This window comes from Rattus norvegicus, chromosome 1, assembly GCF_021556685.1.
Source record: "Rattus norvegicus strain SHRSP/BbbUtx chromosome 1, alternate assembly SHRSP_T2T, whole genome shotgun sequence".
Taxonomy (NCBI): Eukaryota; Metazoa; Chordata; class Mammalia; order Rodentia; family Muridae; genus Rattus; species Rattus norvegicus.
Genome location: NC_141534.1, coordinates 109,836,842 through 109,861,196, shown reverse-complemented (window position 1 = coordinate 109,861,196; position 24,355 = coordinate 109,836,842). Strand labels below are relative to the sequence as shown.

Genomic DNA, 24,355 nt, shown 5'->3' with positions numbered 1-24,355 from the left:
CAAGTTACTGGAGCTGAACTTGCACATGACTAGAATCAAATTGGGGTTGTGGGGACACAGGTACAGAGACACCAGCTGCTCTCTGGTAGCCAGGCAAGGCACAGTTGGCCCGAGATGAGGATTAAGCATGCGCCACATGCCTGAGTGGCCATGCAACTGTAGCAGAGAGTAGTCTTCCTTCCATGAGGCAGTTCTAAGGGTGCTGGCTATGGCCTTTGTGCTATGCCCTGTCCTTGGTTCCTAGCAAACTCTAATAGCTCTGACAACTTCCTGGATGGTGGGGTGAAAGGTGTGTCTGCCGTCATTATTATGTTTTCTAACTGCTGTTTGTGTTTTGTAATTTTGTTACATTTTCTTATTTAATAAGGAGATAACTACTGGTTTGCCCCTAGCTGCCTCTGGGAGGAGCCTGCCGGCCAGAGGGACCAATCATATGATCACTTTCCAACCTCTAGGTTGGAAAATGCAAATGGCTAGAGATGCTGTGAATGGGTTTAACTAACGTTTCTAACACGGAATTTCCACCAACTGTATCAACAGTAGGGAAGAGAGCCCGGGGTGTTGACCATTCGGGATGCGGAGAGGGCTGTGTGTCTATAGAGAGCTGTGTTTCCTCCTAGCTCCCTCACCCTCTGTACTTCTTCCAGAGTTCTGTAAGCCATTGTAGGATAGGATAAGAGCTAAAGAGGTCATGGTCATGGAAACCCCTGACTGATGCCAGCTGGTCAGAAAGATGGGGTGGCCAAGATCTGGCATTGATACCCGAGGTACAGGCAGTCTTGTAGAATGGAGTCATCATTTCATGGGATCCAATGAAAGTTTCTGGTACAAAATTCCAGAACTAAATTGAAACTCGAGACATCTGGCACTAGGGGATTGTCCAGGGTGGGGAGGGGAGGCAGTCTGGATGGGAGATGTTCAAAGGGCTCTATGGGTAGAAAACCAGTCATAGTAGTAGGACCGCAGAGTGCCTGGGTTTGAATATTAGTTTGACCTTGTGTCCACTTGGCAGCTTCGAGGGAAACTCTGCCTAGGTATTGTAAATGAAGATGACCATATCACGGACTGTCGCAATGATGAAAGCGGAGCTGTCATGCTGTGTATTCAGTATGGTCAGATAATAGCAGAAATAGATGGATGGATGATGGATGATGGGTGGATGGATGATGGACAGATGGATGGACGGATGGATGGATGATGGATGGATGGATGGATGGATGGATGAATGGTCAGATGGACGGGTGAGTAAATGCCAATGCTTACTGTTAGATAGAAGGAAAAGGTATGTCTATAGAAAATGAGATGAGATGAAATTCACCTTCAGAATGACTGTATAAGCTCACGGCTATGACTGTGATGCAGCCTGGAGGTAGGAGATCATTAGAAAAGACAGCAATCAGGCCGCTGGTAATCATAACGGGGGCCTGAAATGGACTCAGACCCTTCAATTCAGTCATTCCCACTCAAGATCCTGAGAGCAAAGGGAATGTCTGACTCCTTTAGGTTTCCTCGGGGCAGCAGCAAGCTCCATACCACAACCCAGTCTACAGGCTGAAGTCAGAAGGGCACTGACGAAGACTAGCTATGATTCAAGGTTGCTTGGGATCTGGGAAGTAGGGAGGGGACCAGAGCTGCAGTTCTGAGAGATGGAGAGTATCCAAGGCCACAGCACGCTTTATCAGCAGTCTGCTCCACGGAGAGAGCGGAGAGAGCGGCAGGGCTGTAGCCTGACTTCTGAGAAAGCGCAGCAGCCACAGGCTCTGTGTTCTCATACCCACACTGTGCTTACTCGGACCAGACACATTCCCAAGGGTTGTAGGTTTATCACAAGCTCGGATCAAATCCAGAAGGCAGATATCACCATTTACTTTACCAACGAGGAAACTGAGGCACAGGGGAGCTAGCCACGCCGGTCCAGATCGCATGTCAGGAAAGGGGCAGATTTGGATCTCAGGCTTGTATGCCTGTGGTCTGTGCACTCTGAGGCTTCTCTCAGTGCTTGGCACACAGTTCTGCACAGTTAAAAAAGAAAACACTACCACAGATGCTGTCAGTTCTCCCAGTGCAGGCAGCTCCGGCAGGAGCCTCCCTTCAGCCTCCTCAGATGTGTTGATAAGATTTGGAGACGCCACAGGAATCTGACGGGTAAGAAGCTCCAGGGATGGAGCAGAGATTAGATAGCTTTCAATTACCACAGGCACCGGGCTTCACGTGGCTCTAGTAATGCAAACTGACTATTTGCTGTTTCCTTCTCGATGCCCTATCTGCTCCCTGCCAATGATTGATGGCCACAGGAGGGGGGAAACATGCATTCGCCACTCGCCTCGTCAAGCCCCCTCGATTTCTATCTATAGAGTGAGTTGCCTCCCTCAGCTTGCTGCAGTAACTCAAGAACATGGGAGGGGTCTAGGGCCAAAGACATTCTGGCTGTCACCTGCCACATCTCCCAAAAAGAAGATTCCCCCTACAAGTGACCTAGAGCCCAAATTCCAGCAAAAAAGCTAAAACAGTGTCAGGGTAGAATCAGAAGGACCGAGGGCAAGAAGTGACTAACTGGATCACTGCGGGGTCGCAGGCTGAGAGTAGAAGGAAGTAAGAGCCACGTGGATCTCTGAAGCCAAGTGTAGTTTGTCAGAGCTCAGCGTGAGCTAAGACACATATAGAAGTGAAATCCCCAGGTCCTGTGCTAAGTACTTTCCATATCCAAGTCCTTCATAATGATGCTGTCAGGATTTCCATGTTTTGGGTAAGGCCATGAGCTTCAGAGAGCTCAAGGAACTTCTGTAAGATTTTAAAAATGCTAAGATAAAATCCAAATCCAGACTTCTGATTGTCCAAGGTCTTCCCTTCTCACCACCCAGCCTCCCGTTCTCCACTATGGAAAGTTCTGCCTTTCTGGGATGTTATTTTTTTTTTTTTTGTCAGCTTGTGGAACCTAAGTAGATGTTGGGTTGACCATCCATTCACGTGATGTTGGGTATGTGGTGTGGAACCTAAGTAGATGTCCAGTTGATGTTCATCCATATAATGGCGTTCATTCATGTGAGGTCATGCTGTGAGCTGTGTGAAGTCGGGAATGTTCTATTGAGGAGACATTTACGAGACAACTTCTGGACTATTGAGCATGCTTCCTGTCGTCCCTCAGCCTCTCCTGCTCCTCTTATAGCAAATCTTATCCAATTAAGTAGAGATGGGCACATCACTATTCGTCCAGTCATGCCTCTTTCTGGAGTGGTTCACCCTCAAAGGTAAGGTTCCCACCTGACATTAGCCATAACTGAATGAGCATAACAGTGCCCACCCAAAGGCTGACTTGTCTTTCTAGATCATCTTTGTTTGAAAACGTAAATATTCTGGACTAGAAAGATGGCTGCTCTTGAAGAGGGCCTGGGTTCAGTCTTCAGCGTCTACCTGGCAGCTCAGAACTATCTGCAACTCCAGGGCACTCGGGCCCCTGGGATGCTGGGCATACAGGTGATACACAGATGTGCCCAGAGACAAACACTCAAATATAAATAAGCCTTGTTTTAAAGTGTGAACTTTCCGATACTCATTCAAAGCAACAAAAATAGTTTAGTCAAGGCTATGACAAGAAAGAGCATGCAGTAGGGAGACACGGTTTAACTCTAAACCCTGCAAAGAGAGTTGGGAACTTAATGGCTGAAGCAGAGTGAGTGGGCTGAAAAAGGGCTGCTTTTCTTTTTTTCTTCATTGTTTTGTTTTTGAGATTAGGCTAGCCTCAATCTTCCTGCCTCAGCCCCTCAAGGGTGAGGATTACAGGTGTGCATTATTACAGGTGTGGCTCTGACAGGGGGATTCTTGGTATGGCTAGATTGGACAGGCTTCTGTCAGGACAGGGGTCAAGACTGAATCGACAGACAGAGCCTGGCCAGGGTGAAGGAGGAAGTCTGCCACCAAACCTCTCCATGAGAGATGGGTCAGTAGGAAGCTCTCGGGGCTCTCCCGAGGAGTAGACGGGGAAGGTGGAGCAGGTGGGAGCTGGTGGACTGCTGAGGGTCAGCCGTAAACAGCAGTAGAGAAAGGATGTTGGAAAGAAGGGACAGGGTGTGGCGGTGACTGAAGCAGTGAGCTGTAGAGATGTGACCTCCACACCACAGAGAGGTGAGCAGCCAGCCCCTCAAGCTGCCTGATGGTGGGCGCTTCCCAAGTGTGTCTGACACAGTGACAACCTGAAGTTGTTCTCTTTGTGCAGAATGAGTCTCTTGAATGTCACTCTCATTTTTTGGGGAATTTCTGGGATGGAGAGAGAGAGCACCACAGACCTAACTCCACAGTCTCCTCTAGGAGAGCTCAGGTGTTTCCCTATCAAGGGCGACATCATGTGTCTGCCTTTCTGACAGTCTATCCTGAAATGTGGAGGTTGGTATTTTTGCACCAGTTTCTTCAATGCTTCTCATTTGGGGTGCATCTGAGCCACTGTCCTCCCTCTGGTTGTACCCCTAAATAGTCAACCCAGGTAGTCATCCACAGAATGACCTCCTGGGTTAGCATCACCACGGATCTATGGAAGCTCAGAAGGAGAGGTGCATCTGTGCCAGTAGCAGAGGAATGCCGGATTGCAAGATGGTTCGGAATTCTTTCACGTGCAAAGACTCATGAATGCAAGGCAGCCACACCTAAGCAGCACCCCTAAACCAGATGCCTCTCTCCATTCATACACGCAGGCATCTGAAACATTTTCCACTCTAATTTGCCATTGTTTTGACACCAAACAATAATCATAATCAAAGTGGAGCCCTAAAGTGGAGGCCTCCTTTTACCCATCCCCGTTTGGAGTGTCTACCTTCACTCATTCATTCAACAGTCACTTCCTGACCCTCTGCCATGAGGCAGACACTGTACTGCATGTCCTAATATGGAAACAACCACGGAACCTAAGGCCCCGAGTAAGAGTGAGCCCAGACGACTGTGGCTACACAGGGGCTGGGAGCTACAATGATCGGCTCTGCTTCATAGCTTCCAGTGAGGCACTGCTCATGTAACTGAGGACATTTGCTCACTGGATTTTTCACTTATAACCACAGATGGAAAAAGAAGAGAAATATTTTGACACGCACTTAGAATCTCCCAGGGAGCCTCTCATCTCATCCCAACCCACCCTTTAAGGAGCCCAGAAGGAGCCTCAGGAGCCTGATGCTCCCAGATGGCCAGGCTGTTGCCTCTGTGGTAGCATTACGAGGGCTGGGGTCAGAGGAGCAAACCAGCTATGACCGTGATGCAGACTATTACCTCACAAGGCCCTCTGTCAAGTCCTCCAGGGAGTGTGGATCCTAGGAACAGCCAAGGCTTTGAGAAGCCTTGCTTTTGCTCCGTCAGCTTAGCCAAGACAAAAGTCCCATGATCATTTCAAAGGATTTCTCAGTCTCCTTCTCTTGCGTGTGCGTGCACTTCTGCCCCAGGTCCCTGTCAGGAGCCACCCTGGCCTCTATCCTCCTTGCCACCTGCCCCATGCCCAGTCCTTTGTCCCTGCAAATGGATTCAGCATGGCTCACCAGTTCTCAGAGTGACTTCCTGCTTTTGGAAGAATCTGCCTTCCAGAGACCCCCACTTGGTCTCTGCCATCCATGTCTCCTCCCAGTTTGCTTCCCAGCCCCCACATCTCCCTCCCTTCCTCTCTCTTTCTAATTATCCCAAAGAGAAGGAAGATTAAAATTTAATGCCCCGAGGATGGGAGTCAGAGATGTCGTTATTTTGATTCAAACCCCAGGCATGCAAGACTCTGATCTAAGCTGCTGGAGAAAGTAACCCGGGTAGCGCTGGAGAACCTTTATGAATTGAAATGGATCCCCAGGTAACCAGACTTCCCCTCTGGTACTTGGCTTTTAGGGGATATTCACAAAGCACACTGCAGCAAAAATTTGAATTGCAAGGGGTGTCTCAGACCTGCACAGAAGCCTACAGTCCCCACGCAGGAGGCAAGCAGAAGGATGGGGTCAAGGATGCTCCCATAGGAATGTTACAGGAAAAGGAGCCTGGCCACGAACCTGCCTCCAGAAAGACGCATGGCAGACGAGGTTTAAATCAGAGGGAGTTTTGTGTCACCACAATGAACCAAAAGCACACCCGAGTTCCGGGATGACTGCTTCCCCTCCCCCGCCCCCTTCAAGCCTGAAAATTCTGATGGCTTTCATCCAGTACTTAAGTGCTGTCCTAAGTGTGGCTATGCAGTGTCTCAGGGTCCTCTCCAGGCTGCCATTACTAGATTCCTATATTTCACCTTGAAGAAGGATGCTAGAAAAGTTACAAAATTCCCACAGCTATGTAGGTAAGAGTACCAAACAACCGAGGCAGTTTTGACATGGTTTCCCTTCTCGTTGAAAACACCATTGAAGCTAGTTTAAAGCAGGAACAAATGGGAACAGCACTGAGCAGCAGGGGGAGGTGAGTTCTAAGGAAGGTTTGACGCACATGCCAGCCCTGGCTGCCGGCTGAAGATGCAGGAGATGCGGCTCTGTTCGCTGCTTCTTTATCACTGGTCTCCTGCCCTCTTCTATTCCAGAGCCTCTAACTTGGCTTCTGGGAGTCCATGTGGGCAGAACAGAAAGGCAAGAGGGAACCCAGTGCTTTTGTGCCAAGGGGTCCTTGTGGGCCTCCTGTGAGCTGGTCATGGACTGGTGCCTGCACTGTGTTTTAACTTCCAACGCAAAGCAAAGTTTCTGGTGCCTTCCGAAGGAGATCTCCAAAAATCCATCAAATCTTCTTCCCCAGTGAAAAGTGTATGCAAAGTGATAAAATGGAAACACTCATTTATGCCGAAATGAAAGCCTGAAAGCAAGACTGTTTTACTCCCTGAAAGTAACTATAAATGGGGAAAAAAGGGGGGATCACCTGCTTTGGATTATTAATGTGCCATGTGATCTTTGGCTAGTCAGGTATCTGTCTGTAGCTCTTGTATCCCAACCCCCAAGTGGAGAGAGCATCAATTGCTCTCCTGTGACAGGTGCGGGTGCAAGTCAAGGCGTACCCCAAAGGCATTAGAAAAGCACAATCCAGAGCCTGGAGAGAGACTCAGTTGGTCTTGCAGGAATGAGGACTTGAGTTCAAATCCCCAGAACACATACACATGGCACACATACTACATACCACATGACATATACACACCACACACCAAACACACATACATACACCACACAAACCACACATACACACACACACAACACACACACACACAACATAGTCCACACATGCATTCCTAGTGCTGGGAAAGCACAAACAAGAGGGTGCTTGGGGTTCACTGGCCGACAAACCTGACCTGATTGGCCAATGAGAGACCCCATCTCCAAGGTGTGGGAGTCGTTTTGAGGAGAATGAGGTCCTCTGTGCCAGGTTATCAGTCATCCTCCTTGATGAAGAGATACGTTCTAGACCCTATGGCCTGGAACGCAAAGAGACCACATCCAGATCCTGTTAACCCTCCTCCTCCTTGGACAGTTTCCTTGCATCTGGGCCTACTCTCTTCTTCCCTCTGTCCTCACCTACATGTTACAAATGCTGGAGCCCGGGACCTCCTACTACCGTAGGACTCCATGCTGTCATGGGGAACATTGGTTCTGGTGAGTGCCCTCAGAGAACTCCCAGAACAGGCAGGTTAGCTGCTGTGACCAAATGTCACATGCTGGATAACTTCAACAGGCACAGCGCCTCCAAAGATCTGCAGTGGAAGGCAAGATACAGGAGCTCCCATTCTCCAGCTTCTCCCCTCGATATGCAGACAGCGGCCTTCTCATCCTCCCTCACATTGCCTTCCTCTGGGCCTGCCCCCCCCCCCAGGACTCAAACCCTATCACAGTAGGGCCACAGCCTTAGGACATGGCTGAACCTTAATTGCTTTCTTAAAGGTCTTATCTCCAGTGAGTGTCACATTGGCTGGGGGTCGGGGGATAGGGTTTTAATGCATGAATTCTGACAGGACAGATTCTATCGATAATGGCACCCCAGCTGCAACCCCACCAGAAAGCAACCACTTTCCTGGAAAGTGCTTCCTTAGCCACCCCCCACCTTCCACTATGCTTTCATTCAGTCCTTTCCACATAGATTTTTGGGTCACTTATCCTCCAAGGAGACTTTCTTGGCTACTCCAAACCAGGACAGCTGCCTCATATCCCTGACACTGCTGGCTGAACTGGTACAACCTCCATGTTGTTAGTACCTAAGCCCATCATCCTCTCATACGGTAGCTGGCTGGCAGACAGCAGGTACTCATGAATAAATGACGAATGGATGGATAGTGGTGACTAGGGATGAGAGTAGGTACCAAGCCTACCCTTCCTCAGCCCTCTCCCCTGCACTGCACCTAAGCAAACCACACCAATAGCACCTCAGTGCTCAGACTACTGGTGGAGGAAGGTCTGTGTTGTCACCAGCCTGCAACTCAGCTCCTTGAGAAGGCTGGCGGCTACTGAACCTGACTTACAGAGTGGTGTGCGACATCGTCTTGGGTGACTGATACTTGTGCGATGCCATGTGGGCCAGTCTCATTACAGGGTGTGTATATGTATGCATGCTACACGTGCAATGGGTGAGCAGGCACACATGTGCACATACACATGCACCCACGCACCGCACGTCCCTGCACATGTGTGTATTCATGAACAACAGTGAAAGGAAATGAAATGAAAGTGATCACATCAAAAGTTTAGACCTAGACATTTAACAAAGAGGTAAGATTTCGGTGACGTCCTAGAGCCTCTCAGACAATGCAAGCTGTTTAGCCTTTAACCTAGGTTTTGCCTCTATGAAAAGGATGATGAAAACTATTCAGGGGACAGATTGGGCAGACAGCTCAGTGCTAGGGTGTCTGTCATGCACAACGCTTGGTGTTCGATCCCTAGCACTAGAAAGACAAAGCAAATGAAAAACGCCTACCCAAAGAGTCTGAGAAAGAACCAAGTGAGTAAAATGGAAAACTCCCGGCAGCTCCCAGACACAGAGCAAGTGCCTGACACAAGTTAGCTCCTTGATCTTAGCCTACTGATAAAATTTGCTTTCAGCAAAGCTCACTGAATGTGGCCATCTATCCTCAAGAAGATGAGTACGTTCGTGGGTCTTGTGTCTCCTCTGTGACTGGAAGGAATAACCACTGCCACGCCCCTGTGCACGCAGATCAAGTTCCGCAGCTCGTGCACCATGAGAAGTGTGAGAAGGCATCACAGCTTCAAGATGCTCCTCCCACAGCTCAACTGCCCCATCTTTCACCACTGCTCCCTCCAGCCACGGAAACAATGATGCTTCCCCATAGACCCTGTCTGGTCTGCTATATCAGATGTTTCCAGTCCCCCACAGAACTCACTGAACGTCTGCTTGAATCCTATTTTCTCCCCTCTGTCCATGAGTGGAAACATATTAAGTCTAGAAGGACCAAACTCAACTTCATCATCAAAGGGAAAGAGGATCCCAAGCAGCCTACACCCTTCATTCTTTGAAGTAAGTTGTATTCTGAGCTGCCCTGGGTTCCAGGAGGCAAGGGAATGGACAAGATCAGCATTCCTCCCTTACAGAATCAACTGTCTGGTTCAGAGGTCAGGATGTAAGAAAGCATCCAGGACATAGGAGGCTGCCGTGAGCAGCTATCTTGATGTTCCGAACCAAGGCAAACAGGGGGGTGGGTGATCCATTCTTTGTGAGAAAGGGAGGAGTGGCTTGGGAGAGGATTCTTTGTGGGGCAGGGGTGCTATGAGCTATAAGTAAAAGACTATGGGAGTCAACATGAGGACTGTTGAGAAAATCATCAGACTCTAGAAAGGAGAGATGTGGGGCAGAGAGAATGGGAGAACTTAGTCACAGCAACCTCTACATACTACTTACGTGGCGCCTAGCATGGTGCCGACATCTTACAAACTATGCACAAATGGCACCAGGGACACAGCTGTGGAATGTCACCGAGTACTTCCAGGTTTAGACTGAGGTCAAAAAGATTCTAGCAGGGATTCAGCCTCAGTTCTGGAACTCTAAATGATGGACGTGGCATTATCAAGTGGTAAGGGCTGGAGACGGTAACCTCTGGGAAGGCACAGTCACTGATTGGGATGATGGCAGCTGATGGGATCTGGCCAGGGCTGGATGGTGAAGTCCAGGATCTCTCCACAATGCTATGCCACTCTCCAGGCATGACGTCAGAGGAGACACAGAAGCCAGGCCAGCTGTGGCTTAGAAAGGGTGACTGGGTGTAAAAGGAGTGGCCTTGTGGGTTGGAATGATCCTAAGCCTCAGCCACAGGTGACAGGACAGCCGGTGTTGTGATTATACCAAAAACAAGGAAAAACTGATAACGTAGCCTGGTGATGTATGCCCCCTTATAAGGCACTGACTGGTGATCTAGAGCAGTTCGGCCAACCCTACACATTTTAATTACATAAAGCCTGAGTCTATCCTCTCCAAAATCATTTTAAAAACTGGCTCTGGGAAGCTTTCGTGCTGAGAAGGTGACAGACAGGAGAATATTCAAACTAAACTATCCCTGTCGCCACTCAGTCATCAAGCACCTTTGAAGTGCCTGAAACAGAGCTTGTTTTCCAGCATTCACCCTCCGTGGGAAAGCTTGCTTTGGAGGGCACAGTTCTGTGCAGAAGTAGAAGAGAAGAAAAATCAATCCTCAAGTCCTTCTCCTGACAGATCAATAGCTGTCTGTCAGGAAGTCTGACTTCTCCCATCTGTGCTGGGTAAGTGGACTCTCAGTGTGCAGCCATACTCCCCGACTGGATTTCTGTCTGTGGTGATTTGCAGCCCCAGGGCCTCTCTGCCTCATTCCTGACTCAGCACAGGATTTGAATTTGACAGAGAGGCAGAGGGATCTGCTATGTGTAGGATATCACCCAAGCAGGACGGATGAGCTTTGTGAGTTCTGAATGACACCTGCTCCACACCTGTGACTCTGTGACTGCAGCTGCCTCCAGATGTTCTCATGGCCAGCTGCTGCTCACCATTTAGGTCTCCACCCCCAAAGCACCTGCCTTGGAGAGGCAGCCCCTTATGCCCAACTCATCCATAGGCTCGGAGCAAGAGCTGTTACATGTGTTGGGCTGAAGAGATGGCTCAGTGGTTAAGAGCACTTGTTGCTCTTACAGAGGACCTGAGTTCAGTTCCCAGTTCCACATGGTAGCTCATGGCCATCAATTACACTGGTTCCAAGGGGATCCAATATCCTTTTCTGAAATTTATGTGTACCGGGCATGCACATGGTATGCATAAATCCATGCAGGCAAACCACTCACAGGCATTTTAAAAAGTTAATTGTTTTTTAAAAAGAGATGTCCCCTATCTTTAGTTTGTGAGGTGTCTACACCCATATATAAGATGTCTAAATACCCACCAGCCCGAAACTTTAGAAGCCTGTGCTTTACTGGCTCTAACATACTTCTGTGAAAAGAAAGTTTAAGAATGATCAAAAAACTGAAATTGATTGCTCCCTGGCATCCCCTTTACCCATCCCCCCTCGCTCTCCTTTTTAATTTTTTTTTTTTAGCAGAGGCCACAGTCTACAAATAGACAATATTATCTGATGGTTGTTTACTGCCCAGAAAGCCACTTCCCAACATGGTAGCCACTAATGCCATGTGTCTGTTTAGATCCATGTTGACCGAAATGAACAGAATTGAAAGTAAAGGTACTTCAGCCCGACCGGTCACGTTTCTAGTGCTCCACAGCCAGCTGTGGCTACTGGCCACTGATACAAGCAATGGACAGAAAGACACGCCTATCATGGCAGGAAGTGACACCGGAGAGTACAGGGTCCACGCGTAATCTTCAGACGGGAGGAGGTCACAGCTGTCTAGCTTTTCCTGAGCCCAGAACCATGCCTGCTGTGTAGACACCCATCTCTGAATCTTGAGGAATACATGAACGATAGAATAATGGAACTTTGTAATACCAGACAAAATTCCAGAGCTGGAACTACTCTACAGGCCCACATGCATGGGAGATGCTAGCACACCCTTAGCCATCTGTAAAAGGCAGGGCATAGGTGCGTGTGTGTATGTGTGTATGTGTGTGTGTGTGTGTGTGTGTGTGGTGTGTATGTGTGTATGTGTGTGTGTGAATGTGTGTGTGTGGTGTGTGTGTGTATGTGTGTGTATGTGTGTGTGAGTGTGTGTGTGGTGTGTGTATGTGTGTGTATGTGTGTGTGTGAGTGTGTGTGTGTGTGGTGTGTGTGTATGTGTGTGTGTATGTGTGTGTATGTGTGTGTGAGTGTGTGTGTGGTGTGTGTATGTGTGTGTGTGAGTGTGTGTGTGTGTGTGTGTGTGTGTGTGCAGAGAGCCAAATACAACATGTTAAGAAAGCAAGGATTTCATTTTATGAAGGAGCACGAATCAACAACAACAGTTTGAAAAGAAATGCCTTGAAGCCCCAGGTGTAACTGAGGGCTGTCCAACATGGTGACAACGTTGTGACGTGACATTAAAGTGTGCTGTGCTGCATCCTTCCTACCTTGGCACCCATGCGATCCACAGGCTACAGGTAGGACATCTGAACAGATCAAATTGTTGACAGTCATCGCTCCTAGTTAGAATAGGGGGGGAAAACCCTCTCTGCTCTATATGTTTCCGTAATATTTAAATTGGAATGTTTAAGTGTAGCTTGGGCATTTCGAACTCGGTCTCAAGTAGACCTCTAAAACAAAAGGAGTAACGTTACGACCCACCCCCAAGATACACTGCACAGTTTTTCAAATGTCTCCCGACTACAGATGCCTCACTAGTTTACTTCGTTTAATCTCAACACTATCCCTGTAATTAGCTATTACTGGACTCTGTTAGATCAGAGAGGGGTCATGCAGTGAAGGCCAAGCAGCACTGGCACGTGAGCCTGGCTTTCTCCTTCCGTACTTCATGGCACTCCACCCACAGAGTGTGGGTCTCCACAGACTAAATCCCAGATGGGCTCAGAACCAGCTACCCCATTCATAGAGAACCCACAAGCAGAACGAAGCTACCACCAAGCCCATGAGAAACATCTTTTGCTGCTCAGGACAGCAGGGAATACAGCAAGTGTTAAGAGTCCTAGCCCTCTGCTGTGCCTGTCATTCATCCCACGAAGGCCCACTGTTAACTCGTGCATGCTGATGGAGGCTCCCCAGCTCCCTGGCTCCCCACCTCTCCAGCTCCCCCAGCAGACTCATCTGTGGGATTTGCAGCCAGTCCCCCAAAAGAGGAGTTCTCAGCTCACTTGAGGCAGGAGCCAAAACACTGCCGGAGTTGCCTTTCAGCTCTGTGGACAAGACATTCCAGGTTGCATGCCGGGAGGCTTGTTTAGTTTCACACTTGACGCAAATGGGGCGTGTGTTTACCCACAAACACACACATGTACACAACAGAAGCTGCCTGCCAGCCAACAGAAGCGGCTGCAGTGGCAGGATTCTGGAAGGCCAGACTTCCTCTTGAGCAACGCGGAACTCGATCGCGCGACAACTATCGGAGAAAACAATCTAATTCCTCCTGAGCCAAGTTTCAACCTCTGCCCAGAAAATTCAGTAGAAAATGAAATGTAATACTCTATTAAGCTTTATTTTCTCTGCCCAAGCGAGGGCTCGCCCAAGCATGGAGAACCATTAAAATGGATCTTACATATATCATTATAAATTTAATAATCACCATGACGGCTAGAGTTCAAGTTAAAATGAATGTCAGCTGAGCATGACCAATTGATGCTACCCCAGCTGCCGCCGAGCCTCACTTGGGGTTGTGTGCTCCTTCCAGAGGCTCAGGGGTACATGTGGACCAGCCTGCCCAAGCCAAGAACAGATGGGAAATGCAAGCAGTTACACCTAGCCAAGGAAGAGCCATTGTAATTGCACATTATCTTAGTGTGGCGGCCCAATTAAATTTTTCGATGGTGTCAGAGGTCTCAACTGTTCCTCTGCTAAGTGTCTGGATGCCAAACTTGGCTGACACTCGGTCGAGCGCAGGCATTCCTTGGGCTGCTCACGGTAATCAATTCTTCTATCTCTGGGAAAGCCCCTACAGAAACTGGAGCGGAAGGTTGAGCAGGCTCCACACTTGGCAAACCAAACACCCAAAAGCAAGTCCCACTCCCCCAGCTGCCTGCCTGAGATGGGCCATTCTTCCTGAATTATGAGAGGCCCAGTCTCAGGAGTGTCTTTTGTTTTGTGTATGCTCTTTAGGAATGGAGTCAGTGTCTGTGTTCTTAAGATGTATTTCAACTCATTTTTATTCTTTGAAAGACGGAGTAAAACCCAATACGAAAGCATACACACACACACACAGAGAGAGAGAGAGAGAGGGAGAGAGAGAGAGAGAGAGAGAGAGAGAGAGAGAGAGAGAGAAGAGAGAGAGGAGAGAGAGAGGAGAGAGAGAGAAGAGAGAGAGAAGAGAAAGAGAGGAGAAGAGAGAGAGAGAAAAGAGAAGAGAGAGAGAGGAGAGAGAGAGAAAGAGAGAGAAGAGAGAGAGAGGAGAGAGAGAAAAAGAGAGAGAAGAGAGAGAAGAGAAAGAGAGGAGAAGAGAGAGAAGAGGGAGAAGAGAAAGAGAGAGAGGAGAGAGAGAAGAGAGAGAGAGAGGAGAGAGAGAGAGAGAGAGAGAGAGAGAGAGAGAGAGAATAAGAGAATATAATATTTTAACGAGTCAAAAAGCCATGCATACTACACACTGGGAAACTTGATCTCTGAAATTCACAAGGGAGGGGACACGATAGATAACTCATCACCCGGTAGAACACCACAAGTCTGGGTACCATCCCAGCACTTCAGTGGAAACATGGGGGTCACTTGCAGACAGACAGACTCTGGTCCTACATGAGCAAGTTTAACCCTTGATTAGCCCCTGGCCACAGCCTGGCTGGTGGATGAAGACCCAGCCTCAGCTTCCTTCCCGGAACAATCAGCTACAGCCACATCACTCCCCCGTGAGTCTCACTTGAAGAAGAGTTGAAGTTTAACTGGCAGACACAAGTCCTGGGTGAATGAGGCTTTCAGACCAATCACAGCCAGTGGTCTGCACTCAATGGGCCACTTTAAATGACAAGAGAGTCCACAGGGCGCATTTTTTTTGACCCACGCACACAAGAGCCAGCAAACAACACAGAAAAATCCTTACACAAAACCAGCTCAGTCGGGACTGTCATTCCCAGAAAGGCTAAGTGCGCATGCACACTGCCCAGAGCCACCACCCTGCAAAGGAGCCCAGTTTGGCTTTGAGGACACCAGGACTTTTGGTTAACTTCTGTAAACCATATGTAAGCCTTGGCCTTCCTTACACTAAAGTAGTTTTTCCTTTCATTTATCTCAAGCAATGACCACCAACAAGCCAAAGCAGAAGGCACAGTACTAGGACACAGAAGTCAGGAGCAAACCACGCAGCCTCCTCAGCAGAGAAACACAGACAGGTCTGGTCCACGAACACTGTTCTCCTGACCACCCAGCTCTTGCTCCACAGAACAACTACAGCTCCAGGCAGCAAACAATAAACGAAGTCCCATCACTCACCCTCTTTTGATCTTCCAGTCCATGAGTGACGGGCTTTCTCTTCTGCTGTTGGCTTGACTCAGAAATCGATTCCATTTCCCAGGCATAAAATCTTGTTCGGTGATAGTTTAAATCCACAGCAGAACCAAGTGCCCCACACCACAGCAACCTGTGCGCACCACCACCAGACGAGGTCCCACCAGAAGGGAACTTGTGCTATCTGTTCAGAAGTCTTGCCATCGTCTTGAAAGCCACTTGGGAACCTGGCTAGCCACGGATGCCTTGGGGACGGAGGAGGCTGTCGCTGACATGTTGGAGGATGAGGACCAGGGTTTCACTTCAGGGTTGCAACTCACTTTACAAGAGCCCAGAGGACAAATTTGGGCAAAGAAGAGTCCATATCCTGGGGTGTGTGCCCCATTCCTGCCCAAGAAATCCTTTTCCTTACTGTCTGCTTGATACGGATAATTTATATATCAATAACAATGTAAATGGGCATTTAATCCACCGAGCTGATAACATCCACATCCCTCTAGGCAGCCCTTGGCTCCTATAAATCACCACAAACGCCTCTCTGCCAGCTCCTCACGGCTCCTGCGAGTGTTTGTCTCTGTGATGGTTCCCCTCCCGGCTGTCATCTTCCTTCATGTGGAGAGACCTGGACCTGGAAAGAAAATGCTAAATGGTCAGATTTGTCTGTAGTGAAGTCTGGTTCTTGAGCTGTCTTGCTTGCTATCTGGAGCCACACAGCAAGGCCTGGGCCCAGCAGTCTTTCTCTGAACCCAACACTGATCACATCCATGGGTAAGCAACCTGGCTGGGGCTGGGGGGGAGGGTGCGCGACAGAGCTCATGGACTCCCCACCTCTCTGGTTCTTGAAATAGCAGGGCGGCACTGGAAAGGAGCTATCTTTCAAACCCATGTAGGGTTCACTGTCACAGCAGCAATGAGGCATCGTGGGATGGCCAGAAGCAACAGCACCGCCCTCCCCGCTTAATGCTGTGGGAGATGGTGTGTGGCAGGAGAGATTCCCTAGCCACAAGGAGGGGGAAGGACAGCATCAATCTGACAGACATCCGGAGAGCAACTCTGCCAGGGAACTAGCTGCATTCGCTGCTGGAACCAGCAGGCAGAGCAGACACCAGTCACCTCCTGCCTGACTTCACAGAAGCTCTGAGAACCACCAAAGGGGGTCGGGGGAGAAAAGCACCTGTGCTCAGAAGATTCTCACTGGGCACATCCTTCCCTGGGTGACTGAGAGGTGGAGTTAGGTCTAAGTGGCACCGTAAAGATGCATTGATCAACAGTCTTAAATATCTCTCCTTTCAATATCAGCACCTCAGGAGACAAAGGCCGAAGGGGTAGGGGGGGGTGGGATGGGGCTGAGGAACCTTACTGAAAAGCACTAGTTTTCCCGCCAACATTTCTTACCAAACAGTTTCAGTTCAGTCAGTGCCAGCCTCCTCCGGGGGAGCTGTGGTCAGATCCAGCCAGAGTGTGCATAAGACAGAAGCCCCCAGATCCTTCCTCGAAGCTACCCTGACCAGCAGCCACTTTGAAATGAGGCAGGAGTCACGCCCTGTCACCACTCTGCCAGGCTTCCGAGCGGCTCAGTGCCAAATCGGGTTGAAAGGCAGAGAGGAGAGTTGGTAACAGAGCTCTCACAAGAACAGAATGGCCAGAGTGGAATGATACTTGGGAGAGATGCTTCAGAAGGAAGTATGGCTTTCCAGGTGAAGCCCTGAGAAGTGGGTCTTGTCCTATGCCACTTGGCCAGAACAGAGTTCGGCCAGTCACGCTGCCCTTTCTGATTTGAATTAAGCAGTAACGAGGAGCAGAAAAGTCCAGGAAAGACTTCCTCAGAGCAAGATTTCAGAAGCTCTTTGTGGATCCAGGAAAGAGCTAAGCACCTTTGGGTTACCCATTAGCACCCTGGGCATTGCCCCTCCAAGAGATCTCTAAGCAAAAGCAAGCCTTTGGAGCCTTAGTTCTGGTGCACAATCCAAAGAAACGAGCAAACTGCCCTCCCCTAGTAGTGCCCTTTCCAGATGTTCAGCTGAGACCTGAATAGAAGAGCCAGGCAGAGGTAGCTGAGCGTGAGTCTCTGCAGCTGCTTCTCTGTGTGACCTCCATTGAGTATCTAAACATCGCTGAGCCTCAGCCCTCTCATCTAGAAAGTGCAGATGACGCTAATGACTAATGGATAATGTTCGTTTAATATGTGACCTGCTAAGGTCTTCTAATGCCTTCTATGCCACCGGTGCTATCCACGGACACACATAATTTATTTATTCAATGAGTCCCTTTGTCGTGTGCCAGTCAGCTTGCCTCACGCTAAAGCTTGCCCAAGAGCAGTTCAGGCAACTTCCCCCAAACAAAAGACAGTTAAGAAGCCATGTGTCTGGAATTTGAACTCAAGTCTGGCTTTCAAACTCTCGCCTATGTCGAAAGTGCTCTGGAAAGATCGGTGCCATTTGTCTAGTTCAGACTCTGTACTTACAGCTCCTGGCTGTGCTCATGAATAATAATGGAAAGAGGAAAAAAAAAAGGAGAAAGAAACCCCAGTGCCCAGAAGGATCTCCTCCAGCCCTGGGCTCTGCTTGTGTCTGAGAACAGCTCTGGCCCCTCCACCAGGCTTGACCCAGCCCTCTCCCGGGTGAGACCCTGTCACATCCCATCACACCTACAGAAGCATATACCCTGAAAGCACATGGAGGACAGACGCTGTCACCACAGAAGTATCTTCCCTGCCAGCAGGGAGTGGGAAGATGTGCCACACCTCCTGCAAGCCTTTTGTTTTCTCTAGAAGGCAGTCTGCACCAGTGCTAGGGGCCACTGCCTTCCTGTGCCAGGGCTGTGCCAGGGTGCAGAGTACTCATGGGGCTGCTGCTGTCAGGCCACGTCGATGTGGCTTCTGACAGAGAAGTCTCCAGAAGTTTCAGTGTGCTTGTAGGTGGAGGCGAGGGGGAGGCAAGACTAAGAACATTAACCGGATCATTAGAAAGTGAACACGCCTGTTGGATTGGTCCCGGTATGAAGACATTCAGCACTAGCACCTCTGTGCCCTAAGTCAGCCAGGCATCAGCCGGTCAGCCTCTGCAAGGGGGTAGTGGAAGTGGAGGATGGGACGGACACACAGGAGGAAAAGCCTAGATAGACCAGGAGGTACTATCAGGTAAGCCGGGGAGCCTTGTGGGCCAGCCCCCAGCATGTAGAAGTCCTGAAGACAAGTCTAGTCATATTGCAAACAATTCAAACACACTGCCAGGGGGTCTGGACCAAAAACAGATTCTGTAGGGCTTCAATTCCCCATTACACACCTGTTCCTATTTCTTCCTTTTTGGACAATCGAAATAGAAGTGTAGAGGACTATTTTTCAGGTTCAACCCACCAGGTACCAAGACAGAGTCTAGTCTCTAAGGCTAAGATCCCCTCAAAGTATTACTGTGGTCCTTTACTGTAGGAAGCCCCAGAATCAGTGAAGGGCCAATAGAATTCCGGTACTAAACAGCAGCAGGTTAGGGCCTCCTGTTTGGACCCACTCCTACCAGAGATGTTAAAGCGCGAGGTTATTTTCCACCTTTTGCTTAGTTCTCCTAAGTTTTCAAAACCCGGCACTATCCATGTGGTCTTCTCCTGCCACCCCGCAGCAGCTCTTGCTCCTGATTTCCAGCCAGCATTCAAGGTGGAGGGATGTGAAAGGGATGCCGGACCCAGGTCATTTTATAAGTGGAGCACATCCCTAGTTCAGCATTTGCTTCCTTGTGCCAATAAGAGAGCTGAATGCCTCTTGCAGACCTAGCCCTTTATCAACTGAGTGATAGACAAGTTGCAGGAGATGTGTGAAAGAGTACCAAGGAGGTATGGTGGGCTCGAGACTTAGGGTGCAGGGCAGGATGCTCCAAAGGAGTCTGTGAGCCAAGCATATTTGCCAGGAAGATTGACCCAGCCGCCAACACCGGTGCCTTTATCTGAGCAAGCCAGAGAGCAGAGCATGCTCTCCCCTTTTCCTCAAGAAAAGAAAGGATAGGTCACAAAAATAAGTCACTAGGGCTCCAGCTGGGCGGTACAGGCTGCCTCTGCTGCTGCCACTGAAGTCCCTTTGCAGGCAAGAAAAAAGCTGGCTGGGCAGATGTACCCCACAGGGCCTGGGCTCCAGCTCGGGAACCTCCCCCCACCCCCTCCTAGTGCCTGATGGCCCACAGCTGCCAGGAGCAGAGTGTGTGAGAGAGAACCACAGTACCGAGCCTGGTCTGGTGTCCCATCTCAGGCACCTATCCACCTACCCCTATCCTCTTGCTGACAGGGAAAGACCCAGTTAGAAGGCAGAGGAGGGACAGAAGACATATAGAGGCATCACACACACACACACACACACACACACACACACACACACACACACCTATGGCTGTTTGATTTACATACAGGGACACACACATTGAGAGAGAGAGAGAGAGAGAGAGAGAGAGAGAGAGAGAGAGAGAGAGAGAGAGGCGCGGATGAGTGCCAGACCTATATTCGGAAACAAATGTGGCCAGAAACAGAGGCACCGGCAAAAAACCACCCTCAAACATACCCCGAAACTGGCACACAGAAAGAACACACACAGAGAAAACACAGACCGTGACAGGAAAAGCCAGGAACAGTGATATTCAGCTCCTCAGCACCCCAGAGAGTGCTCTCAGATGCCCACACAAATGTAACAAACACGAAGGGACCCAGACGCCTGCACACACCCAGAGACACAATCACAGAGTAGAGACAGAGACACGCAGAGCACTCGGAAACACAAGAACACGCGCAAGGAGATGGGAAGCTGCTTTGGACGCTTACACTGAGAGGGGCACACGCCCACTCCGGATGGGGGTGTGCACAATTTCGCGAGAGGCCTGAGAAAGTGCACAGCGGAGCTCATAACCAAGGTCTGAGGATGCAGCGCAGCTAGCTTAGCATCTGCTGGGGAAGTTTCTTAGATCATCTCTGAACAAGGGTGGGTAGACTGGCCAGCCTGCTTGTGCGGGTGGCTGAGCGTCCTCCTGTGATGTCTCTGTGATGCAATTCGATGCCTCCACAGGCTCATCTCCTCTACTTCAAGGTTCTGGGGTAAGGGTGCGGTCTCCTAGCCTAGCCCCGACCCCTTTGCAACCCCACCTTGCCTAGACCTACAAGCCCGCCCAGAGCATCCTCAAGTCCTCTTCTTTTGCCAATTCAATTGGGCAGCAAACTTTCCCCAGGCCGGTCCTAGCAGGCAGCCCGGCCAGGCTTGACCCCAGGGAAGCAGCGCAGGGTCCTACCTGTGCTCACGCCGGCTTCCGAAGCCACAGCCGCCAGCCAGTCTTGCTCTGTATCGCTCTGTACTCGGACCGGCGCTCCTCAGCCCCAGCGCTGCCACTACAGCCGCTCCTTGCCCTCCCGTTACCCGGGAAACTGCCTCCTCCTCCCTTCCCCCAGCCAACCAGTGTAGTTCACATGGTGCCTCACAACCAATGAGCAGCCTCGCCATTCTGGTCCCCTTTCAGGGTCCGGAGTCTCTCCCCCCGCCCCGGGACTGGAAAGATAGACAAGGCCCCTCTGGAGATGGGGTGGGTGTGTGGGTGGGGTCTTCTGTTAGCACCTGTATGTGAGCAGATGCTTTTGAGAATTCAGGAAAGAGACTGGAGATCCGGAGGAGGGAACGACCTCTCAGAGTACCTAGTCAGCTCCCTCCAAATTCGAAAATTCCCCAGACAAGAGCCCGCCAGGGAGCTGTCCAGACTGTGCGAAGTCTCCCTCAAGGCGGAGCTCTTCCGTTGCCACACAGAGTGTTCAGCACCTTCCTGAAGCAAATTCCTGAGCACCTTCCGAGGTTTGGAGAGTGCTTCCCAACGTCAAACTCAAATCTTTATGCCAAGACCCTCAGAAAAGGGGTGCACGGGTTATTTATCAGCCGGGCCTTCAGAAACTAGAAAAGGATGTGACATGTCCCCTGGGTCACCCATCTGGGGATGATTCTTGTGTTGTGAAACCAGAGTGGCTTTGCCCAGCTGTCTCCGTTTCACAGAGTGGTTTGCTACCTCGATGCCAAGTGGAAGGATGTAACTGGACCTGACAGAAACAAAAATTTCTCACCTAAGTCAGATCCCAAGTCATGGAGTAAAGGGAAAGACCAGTCATTCATTCATTCATTCATTCATTCATTCATTCATTCATTCATCCTTACCTCTCCATTTCTCACCTATAACTCTCCACTTCCTCCTTAACTACCCCCGACTCAAACACACGTATTGTGATCTCGAGTGAGAGCTGAAGATATAAATGTCCCCATGTCCACTGACCTGCCAAAGAGCCTGGTTTCCACCAGCAAAATTTGCTAATATTTGCTAAGAATTTATATCCAACTATCTAGTTGAATCTTTTTTTAAAAATTTATTTATTATATAAGTACACTGTAGCTGTCCTCAGACACACCAGAAGAGGACATCAGATCTCATTACAGATGGCTGTGAGCCACCATGTGGTTGCTGGGAATTGAACTCAGGACCTCTGGAAGAGCTGTCAGTGCTCTTAACCTTTGAGCCATCTCTCCAGCCCCCTCTAGTTGAATCTTAACCCTCAATCTGCCCACGTCAGCCAAGCTGAACTTTCCCAGACATGGAAACTCTGGGGTAGGGCATAACTAGGTCTCCCATGTTCTAGGACTGCCTTAAGTCATGTTGGGAGACTGCAGCAGCACCCCAAATGCCACTTCACCACCAGTCTGTCCACACTAGTCTCAGCACAATTGCACCATACAGACTGCTGAGTGACTCTGGAACTGGAATCAATGTCTCAAGAGAGAATATGATTGATTATCAACCTGGGAGTCAGGTCAGATGCCAATCAGGGGTAGTAATTAAAAGAGGGACTTTTGCATGGAGAGGTAACAGTGGAGTGTAAAGAGGATAAGCATGGGGACCTGGTTCAGCTTCTAACTCCTGGACACAAGGCTCTCACACCTCCATGTTGTCTTCAAATCCAGGGAATGGGTATGATGGTTCAGGGTGCATTATATGTATACGTGGAAATGTCAGCAGAACCCAACAGTCTGCGTAATTAATGCATTTATTAAAGTAAGATAGGGGCCCTTTTAGTACAGTTGGAAACCCAATCTTGAGGTCCCAAGATTCCAGTAGTCGTTCAATCTATGAGGCTGGGTGTCTCAGATGGTCTTCAGTATATGCAGAAAGCCTGAAGAAGTAGTTCTAAGCCCAGAGAAGGAATGGGCTTCCTAATGAAGGCAAGAACAAGCAGGCAAAGGGAAAGGAAGCTTCCTTCTTCCATGACCTTTTCACAGGCTACCAGCAGAAGGTATGGCCCAGATTAAAGGTGCATCTTCCAACCTCAAAGGATGTAGATTAAAGGTGTATGTTTCCCTCCTCGAAGATCCACATAAGAACTGGATCATTTCTTAATTCAAATGATTTAATTAAGAAAAAAAATCCTTCACAGGTGTGTCCAGCCATTTGGGTTTTAGTTAATTCGGGTGTATTCAGGTTGACAACCATAAATAGCCACCACAGACTCTCACAGCATGATCTGTTTTCTCAAATCTTCCATCCCACCCCGTAAGTGTTTCTCTCCCACTTGTGTCTTCAGTTCATACCTTCTCTGATCCTCTCTCAAGTCACCTAAGAACACGGGCTCAGCAAGCCTTCTGAGAAGGAGCAGGGAGATTCTCTGCTCTCGTGGGAACAGAAGGAGAAAATAAACGACTAGAAAGCAAACACATACCTCCTGTAGATAATTTGGGAGAATAACAAAAGCTGGGTGGAAAATAGAAATAGGATATTGAATGGAGAATGGCTTTCTTTAAGACCAAGTTCAATGTGAGGTCTTAGTGGTGAGCAGGACTTGTCCACACAAGGATCAAAGGGGAAACACCAGGCAGAGGCAGCTGCCTAGTGCAAAGTCCAGGAGATGGGTGGTAGAGCAGCATCATATGCTCCCTACAAGATGGTGGTCAACACAATCACTGCCCAGGATGGACCATGAGAGGAGTGGAGCTTTTGAGGCCACAGAGAAAGACTAAATTTCAGTGTAAGTGCAATTGCAACCCATAGAGCACTTCAAATTGGAAACAAGACTTATGTGATGCAATGAACCATATAAGCTGTTTCATTGAGACATGTCAGGAAAGGAAGCAGGGAATAACCTTGAGGTGGTGGTGCAGAATAGGACAGGAGCAACTACAGTCAAGGTAAGTGGATGGAATGAAGAAAGACTCTGGGGTGGGAAGCAAGAAGACTTTCTGAAGATTTGTTCAGCAAAAGAATCATGTACGTCCAGACTTTTTACTTGAGTTACAAGAGGCATTTCTTTGCTACAATACTTTCTCATATTCTCCTTTTTAGGTTCTGTACTTAGAAAAGAATGGAGTTATGAATGCTCGGTGAGCATATGGCTGGGTGGGCAGGTGGGTGGGTGGACGGACTGATGTGCGGGATGGGATGGGTGGCTGGGTGAGTTGATGGGTAAGTAGATGGGTGAGTGGATGAACAGACGGCAGGTGAGTCAGTGGGTGAGTTGCTGTATAAACAGTGGGTGGTGGTTGTGGGCTTATGAATAGGTGAGCATTTTAGAAATGTCTTACTCGGTGATTGAGTACACGCTGCTTTTGCAGAAGACCAGAGCTCTGTTCCTAGCAACTACATCAGGTGAATCACAACTGCTGGAAACTCCAGCTCAAGAGGGGCCCATGCCTCTGGCTTCCAAGGGCATCAAGACTCACATGTTTGCTCCCACAGACAGACACACATGTAACATAATTAAAATAAGATAAATTTTAAAAAAATGAAACAAAAGCAGAATCACCTTGTTCACACCGGCCTGGGGAAGCAAACTTGGGGGATAACAGGACTTCTGTTTTCACACCCCATATAAAGTAACTTTGCCATCCCAGAAATT

General features: G+C 49.2%; 1 protein-coding gene across 2 annotated transcripts in view; it reads right to left on the bottom strand.

Annotated features, from left to right (window-relative positions):
* Nav2 (neuron navigator 2) overlaps nucleotides 1-20,808 on the bottom strand; it is a 658,517-nt gene extending 637,709 nt beyond the window's left edge. For both annotated transcript variants that reach the window (XM_087609805.1, XM_087609835.1), the window contains exons 1-2: nucleotides 20,728-20,808; nucleotides 15,455-16,097 (exon numbers count right to left, since the gene is read on the bottom strand). In XM_087609805.1, coding sequence (XP_087465931.1) covers nucleotides 15,455-15,529 — 75 coding nt within the window. In that variant the 5' untranslated portion in view covers nucleotides 15,530-16,097; nucleotides 20,728-20,808. The remainder of the gene's footprint in view (nucleotides 1-15,454; nucleotides 16,098-20,727) is intronic.
* Nucleotides 20,809-24,355: the final 3,547 nt, after the last annotated feature.